The sequence below is a fragment of the Pseudophryne corroboree genome, chromosome 3 (assembly GCF_028390025.1).
Source record: "Pseudophryne corroboree isolate aPseCor3 chromosome 3, aPseCor3.hap2, whole genome shotgun sequence".
NCBI lineage: Eukaryota > Metazoa > Chordata > Amphibia > Anura > Myobatrachidae > Pseudophryne > Pseudophryne corroboree.
This window is the reverse complement of record NC_086446.1, coordinates 635,681,384-635,706,876: the sequence shown is the minus strand read 5'-3', so window position 1 is coordinate 635,706,876 and position 25,493 is coordinate 635,681,384. Positions and strand designations below refer to the sequence as shown.

The window sequence follows — 25,493 nt, the reverse complement described above, 5'->3', positions numbered from 1 at the left end:
CTAATATATATTGACTGTCAACAGTATTAGTCACTAATACAAAATTAAATAAAATCTGGGCATTAGTTTGGAACCAGAGAAAGCCACAAACCTCAGCAGACCATATCATCATGCCAAGATGTTAGAAATAGAATTGCCTTCATTCTGACTTGTGCAGCTAACAGACCAAGGGATGGGTGTGCTAAAAGGAAAATGCAGCCAAACTCAGAAAGCTGCTTTTTTCAGAGGTTTGGCTGCATTCATCATATGTTCCTAGCTCTGGAATGCAATACTTTCTGTTGCTTGGACCTAGTGGCCAACGCCATCTGTAGATGGCATTGGCCAAAAGAAGCCTATGAACTTCTTTCCATGTCATGATCCCTTTCTATGTCATGACCCCTCTAAATCCCAACAGTCAGCATGCCGACTGTCAGGGACTATTCCCACTTGTGGGTGTCCATGTCTGTGTGGTGAGCGCAGCAGGCCCACAAGGGGCTTTGTTGCGCTCGCCCACCCCCGCCGGCATTCTACTCCCCGGGATCCCAGCATTGGGATGGTGACGAGTAGGATCCCAAGTCACCCATACCCAACCATACCCAACCCTAAAATTATAGTTATAGCAATTTGTTAGTCATAAAAAATGTTTCTATTTGTTAGTTATAGCAATATGCTATTTGTGTATTAGTTTTAGCAGTATGTCACTTTTTGATATAGTTATAGCTATTTTTTAGTCATAGAAATATAGCTTTTTATTTGTTAGCCATAGAAATTTCTAGCCACGTGTTTGTTAGTTAACAATGTTTATTTTTTAGTTATAGCAGTACTGTATATTATGATTACTTAATTAGTTATAGCAATATGTTAAAATTTGTTTATGAGATACAGCAGAATGTTACTATTAGTTCTTCAGTTATAGCAATTATTTCATACCTGTTTGCTATTTATATCAATATTTTATTTGTTAGCTATAGCAGTATTTTACAATTTCTTTATTGCTAGTTATAGCAGTGAGCTACTATTTGTTAGTTGTAGCAATAGGCTACTTGCTAGTTTTATGAGTATTTTACTATTAATTTGTTATAGAAGCATGTTACTACATTTGTTAGTTATATCAATACATTTCCACTTATTTATTTTTTAGCTATAGTAATATGTTGCTATTTTGTCATAGCCCTACATTAATATTTGCTTGTTAGTTACAGTAAAATATTATCATTTATTTGTTAGTTGTAGCTGTATGTATCATTTTTGTTTGTTAGTTACAGTATAGCAATTTCTTACTATATTTGTTTGCTAGTTATAGCAGTATGCTACGATTGGATCTAGCAGTAAGTTACGTTTTGTTTGTTAGCTGCAGCAATTTCTTACTATGTGTTTGTTAGTTTTAACAATATGTAATTGTTAGTTACAGCATGTCATTACTTACTTATTAGTTAACAATATGTTACTAATTTTTGCTAGTTATAGCCTTATGGGCCAGAGTCAGAGCTGTACACTAATACATTTGCAACTACGATCCCGTATGCAGCTAATGTGCAAAAATATGCTAATGCTGTAGTCAATTTGAAATGTATTAAGATGCCCAACATCGACTTTGCAGCAACTGTGTACAAACATACGACAGCTGTGGCAGATCCAGGGTATTTTAAGAGAGGAGGGGGCTAGTGAGCAGCCTTCTGCATCAGGGACCCCCTCCTCTCTGACCGAGGCACAAGGTTTTAATACTAACCTCTCCGGAGTCCCCCGGTGGTGCCATCCTTATCTGCAGCGGCAATAGAGCCTGAGCACAGACTCTATTGCGCATGTGCAGACCTCCAGGAACACGATGTGGCGACCATTTTCCTGAAGATTTTCCTAATACGCATGGGCAAAACGCCAGAAAAATGGCCACTGTGCCACGTTTTCGTAGTTTTCAGCTGGCGCAATAGAGTTTGCTCCCCCTAGTGTTCAAACTCTATTGCGCTGCTGAGAAGGGATGGCTCCGACGAGGGACTCCGGAGAGGTAAGTATTAAAAATATGGGTGCAGTGTGTGCGGGGTGCGTCCCCCTGGACTCAGGGGCCTGTGTGCCTCGTACACACTGCACCCATTATAGATACGCCAATGGGCAGATCCTATGATAATCAATCATCTGAGCAAACCTATTTTCGAGCAGAATGGTGTGGATACTGAGACGCTAGTGCCATGTTTCTGTGTACTGGATCGCAGCTGTAGGTTGAGACATGCCCTGAAAACTGGTGCAATATGCCTGCATTTCTGCCGCCACTCCCTAAATGGTACCTGACTGTCAATCAATTTGCAAATAAATCCTCACTGCGAGCAACTTTGCAAGGTACCTTGGTGCGTGCGCAGTGCAACCATGATGCATGCTCAATCTGCTAATAATTGCTCAAATGCGCAAATATCAGCATTGTATTGAACAGTACATATGAGTCAGGCCCTATGCTACAATATATTAGTTAGTAGAGTAAGTTACTATGTTTTAGTTATAGCAATATGTTACGATTAGTTTGTTAGTTATTAATGTATGTTACTATTATTTGGTTAATGATAGCAATTTCTTACTATGGGGGATATTCAATTGGCTGCAATAACCCATTTTTGCATGAAAAAAGAGGTTTTATTACAATTCACGAAAACTGAGCTATTCAATTATTTGCCGGTAATAACTCTCCATAGGTTTTGTTGCACATTTATTTTCACCATCTCTGAGCAGGTGGGGGATAACCCCTATTTTAAGGTAAAAATGTTTGGATTTGGTTCAGAAACCCTGGGACATCCCCCTTAATGACTAATTAGAGCACTTAGAGGGTTTTTTTTTTGTTTTTTTCGTTTTATTGACCAAAAATAATATATATATATATATATATATATATATATATATATACATATATATTATGTTATAATATTATCGGGGTGTTTTCATCACAAAGGTGCAATGTGATTGAAACACGTATATTGAGGACAAGTGATTATAGGCTTGCAGGTGGGAGTAAGTTTTTTTAAAGTGGCTTACAGTGACTCAAATATATATTTACCCTTTTTTATGTGCCCTACTTTAATCTGAGCACTTATTTTCTCAAGAACCTTGAAATAATTTTTTTCACTTTTTTTGAAAAATGCATATAACAGCCATATGACCCAATTTAAGTACCCCAAATACTTTTTCTATGACCACTAATACAATTTTATACTATTATCCTATATTATTTTGGGTTTTTGAGGGGTACACACAAATTTCCCCATTTTTCCTTAAACTTTTCTCTTGCTCTGCTCGCAAGAATTATTGTTCAAATCCTGTTTTTGCACACCTATAATTCGATAGGTCGAAACATGACAGTGCACATACTGGCAAATAGGTGTGAAAAGTGTACTTGTGATAAATTACTGTGTTTTTGTAGCCAATTGAATATCCCCCTATGTATTTGTTAGTTCTGATAATATACTATTTGTTATAACCGTATGTTATGATTACTTAGTTATAGCAATGTTTGCTAGTTATAGCAGTATTTTACTATTACTGTAGTTTGTAATATCCAGTAAGTACTGTATTAGACTTTTAGTTATAGCAATTTCTTAATATGTGTTTATTAGTTATATGCAATACGTCAATAGTTATAGCAGTATGTTAGTTGTAGCAATCTGTTACTTTTCTACTGTGGCACTGACCCGAGACATTCCTAGGTCAGCGGCAGTTACACTGCACACGGGTGCATCGTCTTTTGACTGGCGCTTGGAAAACTGGCAGATTGGGACCACAGGAACATGGCCCCTGTCCCGTTAGCCCAGGGGTGGGGAACCTTTTTTCTACCAAGGGCCATTTGTGTATTTATAAAATCCTTCCGGGGCCATACAAAAATTATCAACTTAAAAATTACCCTGCCCCCAGTAGTTCTGTCCCTTAGAGGTACCGAGTGCGCGCGCCAAAAAATGGATGTGGCCAATTAAAATGGGACGTGATACACATATGCCCCCAATAGTGCAGTGCCAGATACACATATGCCGCCACAGTGTCAGATACACAAATGTCGCCACAGTGCCAGATACACAAATGCCGCCACAGCGCCATATCCACAAATGCCCCCAAAGTGCCAGATCCACAAATGCCCCCACAGTGCCCACCCACCCCATTGTACTGCTCACCACTGCTGCTGCTCCATCCGTTGCGTGTCTCAGCTGTTGGGTCAGGGTAGGGAGGAGAGCGCGGCTATGTCGGGCGGCGTGTAGGACCTCAAACCAGCCGCCACTGCCGGGCCATGAGCTATGATTGGCTCTCGAACCGGTGGCTGATTTGAGATCCTACCCGCCGCTGCCGCCGGATTTGTAGCTGCACTCTCCTCCCTGCCCTGACAGCTGAGACATGCCGCCACCGGACTGAGCGGTGGCATGTGTCGCTGACACAAGCGGGTGGGCTGAAACAAATGGCTTTGTGGGCCTTATACGGCCCGCCAGCCGGAGGTGCCCCACCTCTGCATTAGCCCATGCCATCTAATGGAAATTGCTCATATTAAGTGTGGGCAAGTCCAGCACACTGGAAGCTGCTGGGCTGCCTCTTGGCTACCTTACCCAGCTAGCACTGCAGTCTGCTTAACAGGGCAGACAGCAGCACTGACAGCGTGTGCCATTTCCCACAACCTCCAGACCACCCATGGGACACTATGTTTATGGCCAGTTATAGCCACATGGTTCGGGAGGTGTGGACTCTCAGTATGCTGTGAATGGGTCCCAAGTTGGATGACCTGAGTAACCTGCTTCAGTGTGACTGGTCAGTGTGAATGGGTTGCTGGGTCGATGCAACCTGCTGCCCTTTCACTGTATGGGAGCAGATGGTGCTTTGAGATCATCTGTCTCCAAGCGCCACCTCCGCACGTGACATGATGACATCGACACAGCAATATACTGTGTCTGGGCTGCCAGTCTGAAAGGGGTCTCAAGTGGGTCACACCCGGGAAGGACCTGTGCACAAGGCAAGGGTGCAACCCGCTAAAGGCGATGTGAAAGAGATATTAGTTAAATCAATTCACTATTTTTTGTTCGTTATAGCAATATGTCAATATTTACTTATTTGTTAGTTATAGCAGTAAGTTACTACTGGTTTGTTAGATATAGGAATATGTTTGTTTTTATTATTCAGTTATAGCATTACTAATTGTTAGTTGGTTATAGTAATATAATATTATTGAACTGCCCTTGTCCTCCTACTATACTTGGAAGATTGTGTGAAAATGTGCATATAACATCTTTGCACGCAAAATTTGTGTGCCAAGGCCACTTCACTGACCATCTTCAAACATAAATGTTTGCGAGGTGGTATTGACAGATAGATCAGCAGCACGTTCTGTGCTAGTCTGCTCCCTCGCTTTCCAATTCTGGTTGCAGACATGCTGATAACCTCTATGAACATTGAGGCAGCCTGTTTTACTATCAGACTCGAACCAAAATTTATGCTATTTAGAATTTCTGATACTGTCACTCATGCCCAGCTGATCAGTCTCCCAGGTATAGTAAGACAAGACCTATGTTATAAATTGACAGACTACAGTACAAATGTAAACTCTTCCAGGCTATTATTATGGGGGAAAGTATTTGTTACGTCACTGTTCTTTTAACCTGTGACCCCTAAGCAGTTCTCCTAAGGATGGTGATAGCAGGTAAACAATGCATTTTATTTGATTTAACATTTAAAAATAAAAAGTAGATACATTGTTTTCTGGGATTCACAATTTTTTTTGTTTTAACTTTGTTATGCACATGGAACAATAATGCTTTTTTCTTATCTCAATAACAGGAGAGGATATGCACATCAAGAGGTATGATTTCTATTTCCGTTTCTGTAATCTAAGGCTTTCAGTACATGCTTTACTTTGTTTACCATTTTGTGCAAATTACGAATACACTTTCCGCTATTGTGAATCCTTTCAATATTAACTATTACTGTTGTGATTATACCATATTATATTATAACGTTGCTGGAAGGTGACAGTGTCATCTATCACAGCATACTCAGAGTTTATCAAATTGATATGTTGACAAACACTGAACAAAATTCCCAGAAAAAAAGCCATTATTGAAGTGCTCTTATAAAATATCAGCACTTTCATGTAATATACTCTTACATTTATTAATTAGGGCAGGAAATTAGGGCTTTCTTTTTGATACTTTCTGTAAAAAAAGGCTGAACATACAACCGAATATTTAACAGTTTTTAAGAATTCTAACAATTTGTATAACTGTGGCAATCTAGGGCTCTTCTATAAAAAAGGTGTAGTAAAAAAAAAAAAAGAACTGAGTACACTGCTTTAGGAATTTATTTAAAATGTTAAATGTCTTGTTTTATGTTATTTGATCATTGTTATGCTGTAATGTGTTTTTATGTATTAAAAGTAAAGTCTGCATGTGATCATCAAAATGTTACACGCAACCAATAATATATTCTTAGTAATATGTTTACTAGAGCATATTAATCTATTTTCTACTTTTCTTACTGTTTGAACCTGATCTACTCTAATTTTCTTTTCAATATCTGCTCTTATCTTCCTGTCTTTCTTAATGGCACCAGCAACAGCAATTGCTGAGACCATCTCTCCTGAAACCTGAGGTAGTTACTTTTACTTTTTCTGTTATCCTAAGTTATACAGTAGATCTACATGTTGAGTGTCATTTTAGATGTGCTAACTGATTCCAAATGATTCTACTATAAAATAGTGAAAGTCACACTAAAATTCATCACCACTTAGGAAATCAACTGGGCTTGGCGTGATCAGATCACCAGCATGTGACTTTTAAATAATCATTGATCAGTAACTTTCCCTATCCCTGCTTCCCAAATGTGTATGTACTATTTATAGCCATTCTCAGTGGAAACCCCTGTCCCCTCTCTCATCTGATAAACGCATGAGACTCCTTCCCTCTGATCCTCATCTACTCTCTCTTCTACTAGCTTGGCTAAAGAGCTGGCAGGATGCTTGTACAAACACGGATATCTGTACAGGGCTGAATTGGTGGAAAGGCCACGTAACTGGAATCCTCCCATATAATGTGTGCCTGAATTCCCAAATTGGGATATGCACTTCAGGGGTACATATTTGCTAAATCGTATAAAACCATTATAGCATTAACTTATTTTACAATGTTGCTTTATAAACTGACCAGTGGGGCTAGTCTCTGTGTGATAATGGTGTAATTATGCTGCTGCAGAAACTTTGTGATGCCTTATAAATAGATGCTATAATACTTACATCCTCTGGCTATTAGTAAGTAGACATAGTACTTCAACTAATTAATATGCATATTAGTTGTACATATTTTTTTACCATTTTATGGTTTTCCCTAAGGAATTATCTATGGAGTCTGGAATTGATCCTGGCCAAGAGTATTATGGACAAGATTACTACAGCTATGAGCATGGGTGAGTATAAATAGAATCTACATTTTACTGGTTTCAAATCTTTAAAAAAAAATGCTCTGCAATGCTTACAGGTTACCTGTCTAAAGTACATAACAGACACATTTTGTAGGCAAATATCTTGATCTCCTTGGATGTTTGGCTCAACTGAGTGTAGATTTAACCTTCTTTTAGCAGAATACATGTAATGGCCAGTTCAGTAGGATTTAACGACTGTCATAATCCCGGCAGCCATTGACTGACAGTCAAAATACCGACACAGTCAAAATACCAACATTCATTATGCCCATGTGTTCCAAGTGCCAACATAGTCAGAATACTGACATTTGAAATGCCGACATAGTCAGAATACCGACATGAGTTTTTCTGTTTTTTTAATGTGTCAATGTCAACATAGGTCGACATGGACACCATCTAAGTGTACCGCGTCCCCTCACCATACTTTGCACAATACTCTTATTTTCCACCTCCAGGTCCACTGGGATGGTAAAGTATGAACAAGTCTGTTTTGGGGCAAAAATGGCTTAAAAATGCATGTCTGCATTTTTTCATGTCAGCATTTCAAATGTCGGTATTCTGCCTATGTCGGCATTTTGATCATGTGGACATAATGAATGTTGGTATTTTGACCATGTCAGTATTTTGACTGTTGGTCAATGGCTGTCGGGATTATGACCATCGGTATTGTGTCTGTCGGCACATTAACTGCTACCCCTATTGCCCAATTTGCAATAAACTACATTTATTAATACTATAATTATGATGTTACATATTTTTCCACATGCTGATGTTCCTTCAGTTTCACAAGGAAAATATATATGAAAGACAAATGCTTCATATAAACCAATAGATAATTTTATGTACAGCTACTCTTATATCTAAAATAGTTATTAATACCCCTTTCACACAAAGGGGCAAGCCGGGTCCATCCAGGTCCTTTCTCTATGCGAAAGGGTTTAGCCAGGTCCCCATTGCCCGAGTCTCAACCTGGTCACTACCAGAGATGTTCCGGTGTCCAACCCAAGTTGCCTGCAGTATGAAAGGTGCAAGCTGGTTTTTTTTTACCCAGGTTACCCTTCAAAGCAACTGATTGGCAGTTTATCTGGAGGCCCACCTCAAGGGAGTGTCTACAGTGACATGCAGGGTAGGCACGAATTCAAAGTGTGAAAGGGGTTGACCCGGGAATAACCCGGGATTATGGTGTGTAGTGTGAAAGGTGTCTAGGAGCTGTGACATGGGGCCCAACTTGTGTTCAATAACCCTGGAAAAAGCAGGGTTGAAGTCCAGAAGTTTCATCTGGTATGGTGACACCATGTACGCACAAACACTGAACAAAATTCCCAGAAAAAAGCCATAATTGAAGTGCTCTTATAAAATATCAGCGCTTTCATGTAATATACTGTTACACTTATTAATTAGGGCAGGAAATTATCTATGGCTTTGTTTTTTATACTTTCTGTTAAAAAAAGCTGAAAATAGAGATGTGCAGTGGGCACTTTTCGTGTTTTGTGTTTTGGTTTTGCTTCTGGTTCCATGTTCGTGTTTTGGATCTGGATTGGTTTTGCCAAAACCACCCTTTCGTGTTTTGGTTTTGGATCTGGATGATTTTTAAAAAAAACAACATAAAACCAGCTAAAATCACAGAATTTGGGGGTGATTTTGATCCGACGGTATTATTAACCTCAATAACATTAATTTCCAATCATTTCCAGTCTATTCTAAACACCTCACAATATTGTTTTAGGCAAAAAGGTTGCACCGAGGTGGCTGTATGACTAAGCTAAGCGACACAAGTTTGCGGCACAAACACCTGGCCCATCTAGGAGTGGCACTGCAGTGACAGACAGGATGGCAGAGTTAAAAAATAGTCCCCAAACAGCACAAGATGCAAAGAAGAAAAAGAGGTGCAATGAGGTAGCTGGATGGCTAAGCTAAGCAACACTTGTGTGCGGCACAAACACCTGGCCCATCTAGGAGTGGCACTGCAGTGTCAGACAGAATGGCACTATTCAAAAACTAGGCCCCAAACAGCACATCATGCAAAGAAGAAAAAGAGGTGCAATGAGGTAGCTGTATGACTAAGCTAAGTGGCACAAGTGTGTGGCACAAACACCTGGCCCATCAAGGGGTTGGCACTGCAGTCCCACTGAACTATTGGCGGATACCAGCCACACGTCTAACACCAACATAGCTGTCAAGGTCCTTAGTTATCTGCTTTGCAACAGGATGACTGCTGTCATATTTCATCTTCCTCGCAATGGACTGTTGGACAGTCAATTGCTTAGTTGAAGTAGTACAAGTGGTCTTCCGACATCCCCTCTGGGATGACAATCGACTCCCAGCAGCACCAACAGCAGCAGCAGCAGCAGCAGTAGTAGGAGGAAGTGGTTTTTTGATCTTTCCTTAATTTATCCTCAAAATTTTTGTTCTCCATTATTTTTCTGGAGTTATATAACAAAATACAGCAAAGGAGAGCATACCTCTACACCACACAGGGCAAACCCTATAGAAATTATTTGGATTAAATATTAATAAACCCTTAATTTGGAGTAAATAATATACCGAACAGGACAGCACCACTGAATTTATATGGCAGCACCACTGGACTGGACTTATACGGCAGTATCACTGGATTGGATTTATATGCCAAAACCACTGGATTTATACGGCAGTACCAATGGACATATATATGGCAGTATCATTGGACTGGGTTTATACGCCAGTACCACTGGATTTATATGGCAGTACCACTGGACATATATGGCAGTATCACTGGAATTATATGGCAGTACCACTGGACATATACGGCAGTATCACTGGACTGGATTTATACACCAGTACCACTGGATTTATACAGCAGTACCACTGGACATATACGGCAGTATCACTGGAATGATATGGCAGTACCACTGGACATATACGGCAGTATCACTGGATTTATACGGCAGTACCACTGGACATTTATGCCAGTACCACTGGATTTATACGGCAGTACCACTGGACATATATACGGCAGTATCACTGGAATTATATGGCAGTACCACTGGACATATACAATAGTATCACTGGACTGGATTTATACGCCAGTACCACTGGACGTATACAGCAGTATCACTGGAATTATATGGCAGTACCACTGGACATATATAGCAGTATCACTGGACTGGATTTATACGGCAGTACCACTGGACATATACGGCAGTATCAATGGATTTACACGGCAGTATCGCTGGACTTATACGTTAGTATCCCTGCACTGGATTTATACGCCAGTACCACTGGATTTATATGGCAGTACCACTGGACATATACGGCAGTATCACTGGACTTATACAGAAGTATCACTGGACTGGATTTATATGCCAGTACCACTGGATTTATATGGCAGTACCACTGGACATATACGGCAGTATCACTGGAGGCAGTACACTGGACATATACAGCAGTATCACTGGACTGGATTTATACGCCAGTACCTCTGGACATATACGACAGTACCACTGGACATATATGGCAGTATCACTGGAATTATATGGCAGTACCACTGGACATATACGGCAGTATCACTGGACTGGATTTATACGGCAGTACCACTGGATTTATATGGCAGTACAACTGAATTATATGGCAGTACCACTGGACATATACAGCAGTATCACTGTACTTGATTTATATGGCAGTGTCACTGGACATATACGGCAGTATCAATTAATTTATACGGCAGAATCACTGGACTGGATTTATACGGCAGTACCACTGGATTTATATGCCAGTACCACTGGACATATAGGCAGAGTTGGACTGGCCCACAGGGGAATAGGGGAAACCACTGGTGGGCCCCACAACCTGGGCCCCCACCTCTTCCTCTAGGGACCAGGTTCCAGACTGTGCACTTGAATTACTCATTATATATGAGTGACTATGGTTTATTTCTACAGTGCATTTCTGTTATTAATTATCATGCATGTACTAGTGGTATTTACTACAGTATATATAATTACCAAGGGGCCCAGACAATGCATGCGCTAATGGTTAGCCAAGCCTCTGTGGCAACTGGCCACACCCCTAAACATGGGCCCCTCCCAATGCATTCTCCCCGGTAGGCCCTTCAAGCCCCAGTCCGACACTGCATATACGGCAGAATCACTGGATTTATACGGCAGTACCACTGGACATATACGGCAGTATCACTGGACATATACGGCAGTATCACTGGACATATACGGCAGTACCACTGGACTGTATTTATACGGCAGTATCACTGGACTTATACGGTAGTACCACTGGACTTATACGGCAGTACCACTGGACTTATGTGGCAGCACAGGGACACCACCACTGGACTGATGCAGCACAACACAGCACCACTGGACTGGACTTATACAGCAGCACTGGACATATTGCAGCAGAGGACACCACCACTGTGACTGGACTGATGCAGCACAAGACACTACCACTATACTGATGCAGGACAACACAGCACCACTGCACTGGACTTATACAGCTACACTGGACATATGGCAGCAGAAAACACCACCACTGTGACTGGACTGATGCAGCATAAGACACTACACTGGACTGAGCAGCACAAACAGCACTGGAATCACCACCCCTTTTTCCTTCCCGCACAGACAATGAGGACGGAGACATGGGATCTATTCAATAAACAAAAGAACGGTCTTTCTCCAGCATTTTAACTGTAGAAAGGCATAGTTTGAGTTCTCTATATTTATTTAGTTGAAAAATTATTTCTCCACGTTTTGATTTCTCCATTGGGATCCTGCAGCCCCCATAGGTTTTAATTGGAGCTCATTGGGAACCTGAACAGTCCCATCGCTTCTCTCATCTGTTCTGACAAACATGACAAACACTGTACAGCGGTGACCAACACAGTCGGCCATGTCCCTACCATAGCAACCTGAGTCCTTTCCCAATAAGACTCCCAATCTGACTCACATAGCTGAGTCTGTGACATGTGGGAACCACGGTGCATTTGCAGTGCTAAATGACACTGACTCACATATGTGAACTGTGTAAACAAAATCCTATATCACATGGACTGTCCCGGCATATGTGTTTATATAGATACTACAAAACTAAAAACGTGAAAAGCAGAGAAAGGTATGTGCAAATATAAGTCTGGTTTATTACATAGACCCCAATGTCACATGCATTTACTATACATGAGCTCTAAATGTTCCTTTCTAAAGCCACCTTTAACAATGCTAATACATTTGAGAAGGTGAAATAACCAAGTCAGCGGTGTATAAACACAGGATGGGCCCCATGTGCAGCTTCAGTGGCCCCCCTCTCATCCTTGAAAAAAATCCCGCCAGCTCATGCACAAAATCTGTAGTATAATGGTTCCAGCGGCCACATGGTGAGTTAATGCAATGCACGCAGTGCGTGTGGTGTGGGCCACTCCTGATTTAGAGGTCTGTATACACTGCACACCCTGCACCCATTATAGATACACCCTTGGGCAGTGTGGGGAAAATAATACAAACTTTTAAATGTACTGTAATTTACTACTGTATCTAGGCACAGTGCTCCAAATTCTGCAAACACCACTGATACAGAAATCCTTAAGTCCCAAGCATTCTGGATAATAGATCCTATAACAGCATACATTAGGTAGAAATTATTTTCTATTTTAAAGATATAACAGTATATATTGCAACATTTAACAAACCATTAGCAAACAGTTAGAAAATGTATAGTTACTGCATATTTTCACCATGGAAGTAAAATAGAGTTAGCTGTATACTGGTGCACCATAGACAGTGCAGTGAGGTTTTACTCTCTCTCTCTCTCTATATATATATATATATATATATATATATATATATATATATAAACAACATGCAGGTCCGGCTCTCCCATTAGACAGTCCAATAGCGCTGGGTGCCTCCACAAGTATTAAGATAAACACAGCTGGTGGTGCGGCACTCCAAACGACGTAATAAAAGGACACTTACATATCTGTAGTGAAGACAACGTTTCAATGCTTTTACTTGTGCATTTTCATCAGGTCAAATGAACAACAGTCAAAGTGCTTACCTAAATAGTGTGTGCAGACGCCATCACCACGCTTCCGGAGCACAGGCCCACGCCCAGTCCGTCGGCGCTCCCACATGACATCATTGCCCACAGCCGGTTACTATAGCAACAACAGTACACAATGCAACATACATAACACTACAGTGCGTAATAGACAGAGCAGCCATATCGATCAGCATGAATATAAGTCGATCTATAACAAGACCAACCATTTGCATTTGTAAAAGATGTGGTATGATACCATAAACATATAAACATATATAACAAGTAACATCTAACTGCACCATATATTCAGAGACCGCAACACATTAGTAATGACAATGGAACCATGCGGCATCTATATAGGGACATACTGCATGTAGACCCAATATAATTGTCTGTTATGCTTATGCATATCGATATGGCTGCTCTGTCTATTACGCACTGTAGTGTTATGTATTTTGCATTGTGTACTGTTGTTGCTATAGTAACCGGAAGCGTGGTGATGGCGTCTGCACACACTATTTAGGTAAGCACTTTGACTGTTGTTCATTTGACCTGATGAAAATGCACAAGTAAAAGCATTGAAACGTTGTCTTCACTACAGATATGTAAGTGTCCTTTTATTACGTCGTTTGGAGTGCCGCACCACCAGCTGTGTTATATATATATATATATATATATATATATATATATATATATATATATATATATATATATATATATATATAGACAAATTAACCAAAATGTGCTGACACTTAGTAATAAACGACCTAAAATACATTAATCCTTAGTGGAGTTCGCAGCTAATCCCAGACAGGTCATCTTGCCAGCAGAGAACCAGAAACGTAATGAAGTACAAGGGTTGTCAAGGAGCGCTCAAGAATAATTTAAAGTTCTTAAAGATCCCTTTTGCAGTTTCTTTCAGGCCGAGGATCATATGGAGAGGGAACATGTAACTCTGAAATAGACCCTCGTACCAATTCACCCAACAATGATACCACACATTATTTCATGTTCAAACAATTTATTCAAATGTTTTTGTTATTAAAATTTAGAATGAGACTCTTACATTAGACAAATTGATTGAGACAAAGGACATCCTATTAATTAATTTAGAGTGAGGTTTCTGTGAAAAATATTACATTAAAAATTGGCAATCCAAGGGATCTTTTAGTGACAGTGGTGGTCCCTTTAGGAATATCTATCCAGGGGATCCTTAATAGTAATGTAGCTCTTATTTTGCTCTGAGCTCCTGCATGTGATCCCAATGCTGATTCACAGCCAGGACAGCATTGGGATCACATGATTCTGCAACTTCCTCACATATCGGTGCTGCTACAACTATCTGGATCTATTTGTGACCCTTACTGGGGAAGTTTCAGTGTCCATACCTTTATGTCTGTTAAATCAGCTATATTATTCTGATTTATATATCTTTGTACCAAAGTCTGAAGCAGACCATCTATGATTGTTGGAGTCATGTAATTTACTCAGGTGGCTTGACAGACACTGAAATATGGTTGTCACCATTCCCTAGAAGAGCTCTATACAAGTTATTGCTAGGAGTTATATATGAGATGAACTAACTCATTCTCAAGGTCTGATCCCTTACGCATAAACCTTTTAGTACTTAAATAGGTCCGATTTCTACATTGTTACCCCTGATGACGTCGTGTAGATGAAACGCGTTGGGTCTGTCAGTCATACGTTATCAAACCAGTTTGTGAAAATACTCTCTTTTGAGCTCACACCTTGAAAAAGGAGAGGGAGTACTTAAAGTCAACATTGTATATTGAACTTACTGGATACAACTTACTGGCATTTATATTTTATATATTTTTTTATATTTAAAGACTGTGCAAAAAACTATTTTTAACATTAATGTGTTTAATTTGTGATATTAAACCAATATTTTCTACTAATTGGCCTCGGGCCTCTTGTTTGGGTGATTATCTGGTGAGGGGTTGTCTGTTTCAGGTCCCCAGGAAATAATATTCTCCAGTGCATATTGTACATCCACTTGGGTTTCCTTGGAAGAATTGTTGTAAATACGTTTAATATAGCGCGCTTGGGAACTGTGTTCTATATTGTATGTAACTGAGATCTTTCAACAGAGATCTCGCCCGTAGCGCTGCTCCTGTTTGGGTGCAAGATAAGGGTCCTGTTAGTTATATATATATATATATATATATATATATATATATATATATATATATTTATTTCATTTCAATATTGGATACCTATGCAGGCAGACCTATAGGACAACTGCTGGAAAATTAAAGGGATATTTTTATCCTAAGTTTACAAGTGGATCCCTTCTGTTAGACTTCACTGATACTTTGAAAAACTGATGAAATGCCAACCCAATGAGCCAAGAAAAATGAATGAAATATATATCTACATGCTGGAGAAGAATATAATTCATTAGGTGGCCTATAATAAGGAATCCCAATAAACGCTATCATATTCTGGGAATAATTTTCTTCAAGTTTTTTCAACTTGGTAATAAATATTTTTCAGTACAACTTTGGTTCAATTAGAACTTCATACCTTTTGAATACTAGTTATTCCAATATAAACAGAGAGCTGTTATTTAGAAAACACCCCTGAAGAAGTCGATATAGACGAAACGCGTTGGATGAAAGCTCATTATATTGTTGTTTTTTTCCTTATACAAATAATGTTGAAATATACAATTGTATCACCAATGTAAAAGAAAAGGAAAAGTTTTATGATAAGTTTTAAATCAAAATCTTTTAATAAAGAGATATGTGATTCTAATATGGGTGTATAAATGTGTAAGGTCATCCTCTCTTTATATAACATCCACCAACAGTCATCTAATTATATCAGATTATAGAATAAGAGCATTCCATAGAGATATTTCTTCTTATATATATATATATATATATATATATATATATATATATATATATGTGTGTGTGTGTGTGTTCCGATGGATTATGACCAATCTATTGTATCTAAGATATCAGTTGACTGTACCATTATTCTAGCTAAACCATTTTAATATGATTTTGCTTGTTATACTGTAGGTATGAACTGCCACAGTATGGAAGTCGGCGAAGATTGCTATCGCCATCTGGCATGTATGAGGAATATGGAGAAGTGGTTGTGGAAAATGATGGTAACTATTACTACAGTCCACATGGGCCTGCAGCAGAGGGAGATGTAAGTACAATATTCTTGGTTTTATAAAGTTTGCCTATTGACAGTTGAAAGGCATTTTTTAATGCAGCCAATGAAGTCACTAGGACCCAATGATACAGCTCTTTGCTAGTGATTTGATTGTCGTTTTCATGCTTATGGGTCAGATCATAAAATGGTTGCCTGAATGGTGTTCTAAGTACAGTTTATTTTTATCATGTAATGGAATATTCTTTGACATGTTTCCGACCAATACAATCACACATATGCTCTTCAAGAAACAAAATAGAAACTTGGTAGCATAGATAATTGGTTTATGTCAGAACTAGTGATCACTTACAGCATTTGTGTACCACGACACTGCATTTACAAATAGTTGTCTGTTTACCAGGAACAATGTTAAATATTATGCCTGTTGAACACTTTAGATACATGATCCTTATTTTAAAATACGTGAAGCAGAACATGACATCTAAAATGAATATCGCAACTTGATATGGTACTGAGTGTTAACTACAGTTCCCTTCTCATAATTTCAGGGACGAATTCGTGGCAGAGCTCCTTCTAGGAGAGGTAGAGGGCTAGGACCAGGCAGAGGAAGTATAGCAGGCAGGCCTGGGCCAGCCAGAGGTAGTATACAAGGGGTAGCTAGAACCAGTCAAGCAAAGAAAAAAATGAAGGCAGTTGTGCAGTTAAGTCGAATTGCAGTCAGCCCTCAAAAGAGCTCTGAGGCTGCAGATGCTACTTCCCGTTCTCCTTGGAAAAAAGCCAGAATATTCCCGATGATCCTTCAAAAAGTGAAAGGCAGTGGAAAAGACTCTACATACGCCAAACTGGTCTCTGCACGTCAAGTTGAAGGTGATGACAGCATGGTCATTAAAGGGAACTATTTCCAAAAATCAGCCGATAAGCACTCTGTCACCAGAAAACTTGACCGTGCCCTCCAACGCCTTAGTGTAGCTAGAAAGCTTCACTCACGACGGAAATCAGTGACCTCTTCCACTAAAACTTCCACCGCCGGCAGTGATAAAGACAAAGAGGAGGAAGATTCAGATATAAGCGAATCTGAAAGAGAGGAGAGTAAATCTGGAGTTTCAATTAGCGTAACAGCAGATAGTGGATCTGAAGAAAGTGAAGATTCAGGTGATGAAGATAAAATGTCATCAAAACCATCTGAGGGATCATCCCGAAGGAGTAGCACTTCTCCATCTCAAGCTGATAAAGATTATCTGAAGGTAACTTTGGATCAGGATGAAACAAATGAAAGTACAGTCGATTCAGATGAAGAGAGAGATGACAACTTAGATGAGTCAGAGGATGAAGCACACTCTATTTCCAAGTCCATAGAAAGTGTACAGGAAGAGACAGCAGATGAGGACACAGAAGAAGAGGAGGATAAAGAATCTGAAAGTGTTCATTCAGAAAAATCTAGTTTACATGGTGAAGTATCAGCCTCTGAAGCAGAATCCAGGAAATCTTTGAGAAGTTCAGACAAGCAATCCGAAAGCATCAAACAAGGGACAGATGCTTCCAGTGTACAGAGTGAAAAGAGCGATGATGCCAGCAGAGAATCTGCAGAAGAAAGTGGAAAGAGTAGTTCAAAATCTAGCTATAGATCAAAGAAGTCATTAGTTGACAGTGAAATACAAAGTACTATTGAGGAAGGCTCTGAAGATGACCAGTCAGCAGAAGAGGAGGAAAAGGATGATATTAGTAAAGCAAGTGATGTTGGCAGTCAAGCGGACAGAGATGACTTAAGTGAAGCATCTGAAACTAAGACATCAGTAAAAAGTGAAGACAGTCACAGTAGGAGCAGCCAGCTTACAGATGCACAGAGTAATATAAAAAGTGATGATGAGGAGGATGATGATTATAATAATAATGATGATGATGATGATGTTAGTCAAGGAAATGTATCTCTTAGCAATCAAAGTCAAAGCACCATAGCCAGCCAGGAAGCTGATAACATTTCCCAGTCTTCTCATGATTCTGAAGTCCAAAACTCAAATGAAAATACAGAAAGTAACAGCCTCAGCATGAAAGGATCATCTAACCAATCAGATGAACATGACACTGGTCATGGATCGGACTCTAATGTGTCTGTTTCTGAAGCTGCTGGTGACTCCACATCATTTTGAAAGCAAACAGTAGGTAGTAAATAGCAAGTGATTGCGATTGCAGTGCACCTGTGTGACGCTATCCTAAAACTATCCTTCTACTTTAGTGCTTCTTATTTTGATCTTTGTTTTTTATTATAATTAACAGAAAAAAACGAAACTTTTTTTCTACAGTTATTAACCTAATTTCTTTGCAGTGTTCACAGGTACGTATATTTATGTATACTCGGGAATCCTCTTCAAACAGCTATAGTGATCCTATTTAATTCTCTATGATAACTGCTTCACCTGTATTTATATTTGCATAATACACAAAAATACACACACGTCTACATATTATATAGATATATAATTAATGGTTTTTTAACTTATTTATGTGTTACTTCCGAAAACTTTGTATTCAGCAGTTGAAGTCGTTGTACTACACATGCTGGCATGTCCTCTCTGAATCATTTATACCAATTTCATTAACAGGTGCTTATTCATTCTAAATACAAGCCTTGCGGTATTTTATCTGCAACAAACACATACTAAATTACCCTAGATACTGTAGTGTTATGACATTCTATTACATATTTGCATGTGGAACTAATGATGCCGGTAATTTAATGAGATTCTACACATGCCATATAGCATACTCTCAGTCATTACACTGGGGGTCCATTGCGCTTATTTCGATCTGGCATTTTCAAATTCAGCAACAATCATTCAGTTGGAAACAAGCTGCATAGTTCTTAACCCCAATATCTAATGCCCAATTGGCTATTGATAGTTGAGGTGTAGTATTAGCAGTGTGGGTTATGTGGCAGTGAAGCATTGCATTTTCTTGGCATACTGCATATATAAAACAGTATTGTTAACAGGGATAAACATTACATATGATGTTGCTCCTGTTACAGGGCTGCCTGAACAGCATCGTAGGCCTTGGGAAAAGCAAAGCACTGGGGCCCCTAGACACCTATTCATGTGAACCAATGAAAAAAATGACAACATGCCCCTTCTTTGGTCCTGCATCTCTCTACATGCTTCCATACAGTGAATGGCTGTCAGCACTCTGAATGGTGGATAGCTCCAGACATCCACCAATCAGCATGCTGACAGCCATTCACTATCTGGCTGCAGGGTGGGTGGCGGGTAGAGGGTCCTGTCCTGTTACACTTTTGAAGGCAACAATTTCCTATTTTCTTTTTAATACTGAAGATAAAGGAAAAAACAAAAACTGTTATGTCTGTGGGTGTAATTCAGACCTGATCGTTGCTGTGCATTTTCGCACAGCATTCGATCAGGTCTGAACTGCGCATGCACCAGTGCCGCAGTGCGCTGGCGCATGCCAGACAGCTGACAGCCCTGCGATCGCCTCTGTCTAATTGACAGGCAGAGGCAGTCGCTGTGCAGGAGGGGGTGGGCCGTCAGCAACCGCTACGACCCTCACAGCGACGAGTATCTCCTGCCAGCGCACAGGATCTGGGCTGAGAGGGAGTTACTCCTAAAGTACAAAAGCATCGCTGCTGTGCGATGCTTTTGTACTTGTGCGTGGGGTCGGGCATATCATTCGGGGCGGACTAGCCCTGTGCTGGGCGTCCCCCTGCATGTCTGTGTGACTGATCGTAGATGTGCTAAATTTAGCACATCTACAATCAGGTCTATGGGGGTCATTATGAGTTGATTGTAGCTGTGCTAAATTTAGCACAGCTACGATCATCTTCCCTGACATGCGGGGGACGCCCAGCACAGGGCTAGTCAGCCCCGCATGTCAGTGCCACTCCCCCCCCCCCACACAAATACAAAAGCATCGCACAGCCGTCGCGGTACGCCCCCCCCCCCAACGGTCCAGCCACACCTGCAGTGCGATCGCTAGGCAATGAAAGCTGCCATGCGCCGGCGCACTGCAGCACCGGTGCATGCGCAGTTCCAACCCGAACGCTGCGCTACGACAAACTGCAGTGAGCGATCGGGTCGGAATGACCCCCTAAATTAGGCCCTGTGTTGCTTGCTGCATCTATACTAATAATTACTGCAGAGGTATTTTAAGACTTACTAAGCCAATTTTGTCCAGTGACTTTCGTTAGACATACTGATACACACACATCCTGTAGAAATAAAGATTTATTCTTCTACATTTTGTTACCAGTTTTCTGCTCGGTAGTACAATTTCAGCCACTCTAATCTTCTCATTTTCTACACCATTGAAGAGGTAGAGCATTCACTTCTCACCTGTGTGCTGCAGAAATCTCCAGGAAACCATGCTTTCTATGACCCCATGCTTTGGAAAGCGTGAGCTGTTGGAGCGTGCCTCTTATTCCTGATTAGCTTACATTCTGTGTGCAGCAGAGGATACTATTTTTCTATTATCCCCTAACTCTTTCCTTCCTGTTCTTCTGCAACTTAATATTACCTGAATATTTTTTTTGCAATGAAACAATATCATAATGAAGGGTGGACAAATGCCAGTTCAGAAACTTAATACTTTCAGTTCTCTTTTGGATTTAAAATAGCCAGACATAATGGGACTGATTCTGAGTCAGATGAATGCATTTTCACTTACACAAATAGCAAGTTGTAGCACGCAAATTGTTGCGGCTGTAGATGGAAACAATGTGGGCGGAGCAGCTTCCCACTTGAAGCCGTATGTATCCTCTCATTAGCATAATTTAGTAAATCTGGTTTCTGCTGCATCATATAAAAACAGCTACTTTGCACCTGACTCACAATCAGCTCCCTTATATAAAGCAGGCTAAGGGTGGTATCCTATTAGCCACAGTAAATGACCGTGGCTAATTACCTCACCATGGGCTATCCAATTAGCCCTGATGCTGGAACGGGGATTTTGTTTTGCCAGGGCAGGTGAAACCAAATACGCGATAAGAAGTCTTTTTTACCACGATCACAGCTTAAAAACACATAGGTCTATGTCTTATAGTGGATCCTATGTGTTTTCTCCCCAATAAAAGTTTTTGGATGGGAAAAAAGGGGACTAATTGGATAGCCTGAAAAAAAAATCACTGATAAAAAGAAAAAAAATCACAAAAAATATTTTTTTTGCTGCTAATTTGATAACCCCTAAATCTAAACTAATGTAATTAATTTTACTTGATTACGATAATGTAGGTTTGATATAGTACAAAAAAAAAGCATGCAAGCACTCAAACATATGGGCAATTTTACAGTCAACTCAGAACAGCTTCAATCATAAATTCAAGTCTGCATAAAGTTAAATGAAGACGATCTTGTTTAGATGACCAGATCTGTTGAAATACTCGCTTTTGCAACAACAGGAAGAATTGTAAATGACATTAATCAGAGTTTAAAGAAAATGAAAAGAACACAAATGTCAAGTAGGTCCCTAATATAGAATATATTAATATATGAAAAGCAAATCTTTATTTTTTTCCCGCAGTATCTTCATAGCATCTTTAATCCATCAGATAGGTCTGTTTGTACAATGAGTATTGCTGCATATATTAAATTACTTTATTAATTAGATTTTGAATAAGCTATGAACTGAATTAAGTTTGCATTAAAATCACAGTGATCTGTGTAATAATTCAGATGAAAAGCCATTTATATATATTAAAAAAAATTCATGCTTCTGCGTTCATTATATTATTTTATCTAATATTAACCAGCCAGAAGCATTGTTAATGAGATGTCTTCCGGGACAGTAAGATAAGTCCTGTGGTTTGTCTATTCATAATTATGCAAATAGCAGGAAATTAATTGTAATTACATATATTGCAGATATTAAACTGATTGCATCTGATTTAATAAGGATATATTATCAACAACTCCTTGGCAATCAACTTGTGTGCTCTAGGAATGAAGAAACCTGCCAGTCATTAATTGTATGTTTTTGCTTTTAGAACTCTGTGGTTGCATTATACGCATAATCTCATTTACTTTCATTGATAAGATAGTGATAGAAGTATACACATATTAATATATATACGCACACACACACACACTGTACACATATACACATACACACCTTCAGCTTCAAATACTCATAGGAATTGTCTTCCTAAAGAGGACACACGGCATACAGAATGAATACATTTGTAAGGTCATTATATGGTATTATATGTACATGTATATAGAGACATGTCTGGGATTATTCTGACTGTTTCTGTTTCCCTTTCATTCAATAGATTGCTAGTAAAAAGCGGATCAAATTAGTTGTGGATCGGGAATATGAAACTAGTTCTACCGGAGAGGAGAGTGCTCCAGAATCCCAAAGGAGCCGTCTCAGTCACCCAAACATTCAAAACAACGTAAATGGGAATATTTATATAGCCCAAAATGGGTCTGTGGTCAGAACCAGACGTTCTTGCCTTACAAATAATTTAAAAATGGCATCCCCCTCGAGGCTCGGAAAGCACTTTAAAAAACTAGACAAGCTTGGAGTGACGCATGAGGAAAACATCCAGCTGAATACATTATCAAAAGGAGCTTCTATCAAACATAATACCAGACCATCAAGTATATCGCTGGCCTCTAGCACTGGAGTGACCAAGAACATAATAGCTAAGCTTGGGGACAATAAATTAAAAAGCACAGATGAACAAGAGTCAGTTGTTGATAATGAAGACATCAAAGAGCCATTGGAATTCCACAGTGATCAGACTCAGTCAGATGAAGAAGAGCTGTGGATGGGGCCATGGAACAATCTTCATATACCAATGACAAAACTATGACCTTTTTAAACACAAATTTTCATTTATAATAGACTTCACTTTTTATGATCACAATAAAAATATACTGTATTGTGCACATAAAATTATATTACTTTTTCCAGTTAAAATACTACAACAGATTTGTATTTTTTACCAATTAACTCCCAGAAAATATGTTGTTGTTGTTTTTTTTATTTCTGGCTAATAATTCAGTAGTTTGTTTGTTTAATGGTTTGTTAAGTGAGCAGCATAATAACTGATTGATTTTTTCGCCCTTTTATTTCAAACTGCTGTATCTCTAAACTCTAACACATAAACGCAACGTACATGTTATTTTTTTATGAACATAAAAACAATGAAAGAAGAAATGAAAACTTATTTTTTTGCAATTTTTTCAGAAACAGATAGTGCCTGTTAACCACCAGTATAAATAATGTAAAAACACCTAAAATTGGATTGGCATCTCCAAAAATAATAACTGCTACACGTGACTCTGCATGCCGTGAACAAGTTGGAACATCTCCAAGTGAAATGTGTACCTTTATTTCAGAGGCACCGGTTTTATTTTTTGTGGGTGTTTTTTTCTAGGGTTTTTATGGATAGTTGAATAAACTGTTGGTCAATATTATCAAGCAATCTATTTCTTAACTAATGAATACATTACAGTACCTCCATCAAATATACAGTACCTAATGTACAATTCACAGCAGAGGAGATCACACCCTGTTTTTTGCAGTTCTGCTATGTAGTGCGACATTTTAAAGCCTACTGGGTGCTGTAGAATAACATTTGTACATGGGTATGACATTTTACTATATTCTATTTGTTAAAACAGTAGTGGATGCAAAAAAGATAATATTTTTGAGTAAATCTGTTACCAACATGATTTCAGGTATGGTTGGTTGGTTGTTAAGCCATGAGTCAGACAGCAAGCATCAATCTCAGGGAATTTAATCAATTGTGCCGATACTATTTTCTGTTCAGATTCAACTGTGCTGGCTGCCCAGTAGGTGAGTGCTTCACTTTGTGTCACCAATTTAAAACTAGTATTACACATACTTGTTCTTCAAAACCTTTGTTTTTTCTCAATTCCAATACATTACACGGTTCAAAGAGTGAAACTATTATGGCCTCTTAGAGCTGAATAAAACAATCTATCAAAGTATAAATATTCTATAGATGCTTTGATGCCAGCCATTGTAACCGCATACTGGAACCACATGACGTAACAAAAGAATATGCGCAGGATATGAATCTGTTGTGTTTTTAAGTATTTCTATTAAACATAATATAAATGGGATGCGTTTGGCATCCTGGTGGTTGGGATGCCAGTGGTCATGTGACCGATGACGTAATTCCGAACTCGGTAGACTGGTGCCGGAACACCAACTGTTGACTTCCCGATGGTAAGTGTTGAGGTTCAGGCTATAGTTAGGGCCCGGGGAGTGAGGGTTATGGTTAGGCATTGAAAGGGGGGTTAGCCCTAGCTGACTCCCTTGGAGGGTTAGCCCCAACTGCCACCCTAGAGTGTTAGCCCTAGCAGCTGCCCCCGAAAGCTAGGGTATGGTAGGGTTTAAAATACTTTTCCCCTCCAATGTCGGGATCTTCAGTGTTGGGATGCTACTGACGGTCATGTGACTACTAGCTTCCCAACCACAGGTATTACTTACCGAACCCATATAAACACATAAGATTTTTTCAAGAGGGACCATGCAAATTGCATAGAATACAATTTTGCGCATTTACGCATACACAGAACTCCAAAAAGGTGGTAATAAGAATGTCCAGTAGCCTTAATAATACTACATAGGCATCCAGTGTTGAATAAATATTTATTTCCTGGAGGCCTATTAATTAAGCTCAATGGGCCTCTTACACTAGTTCTGCATTTTTTTAAATAACGGGCCCATTCTTTATTAGTGGCCCTATGGGGTCTCCCATATACAACAAACTCTAAAAAGTGTAGTTATTTTAGGGGTTTGCTTGCAGGAATGGACACAATTTTCAGATGCCATTAGTTCCTGGAGACTTCCTCATTTCTACTGGAAGGAGGTCCGTAGTACAAAGAGAAATGAAGTATGACACCTGCGCCTCCAGCGGCCCACTCTGTATATGC

The 25,493-nt window shown here is 39.4% G+C and overlaps 1 protein-coding gene and 1 long non-coding RNA gene across 5 annotated transcripts in view; one reads left to right on the top strand and one right to left on the bottom strand.

Moving 5' to 3' along the window:
- The window catches only part of PCDH15 (protocadherin related 15), a 2,278,876-nt gene extending 2,255,938 nt beyond the window's left edge, over nt 1–22,938 (top strand). Inside the window, exons 34-36 of the mRNA XM_063961739.1 lie at nt 16,479–16,614; nt 17,130–18,737; nt 22,853–22,938. Of these exons, the coding sequence (XP_063817809.1) occupies nt 16,479–16,614; nt 17,130–18,728 (1,735 nt within the window). The 3' untranslated portion in view covers nt 18,729–18,737; nt 22,853–22,938. The remainder of the gene's footprint in view (nt 1–16,478; nt 16,615–17,129; nt 18,738–22,852) is intronic.
- LOC135056491 (uncharacterized) overlaps nt 1–25,493 on the bottom strand; it is a 260,411-nt gene that overhangs the window by 89,806 nt on the left and 145,112 nt on the right. The gene's annotated exons all lie outside the window — the stretch shown is intronic.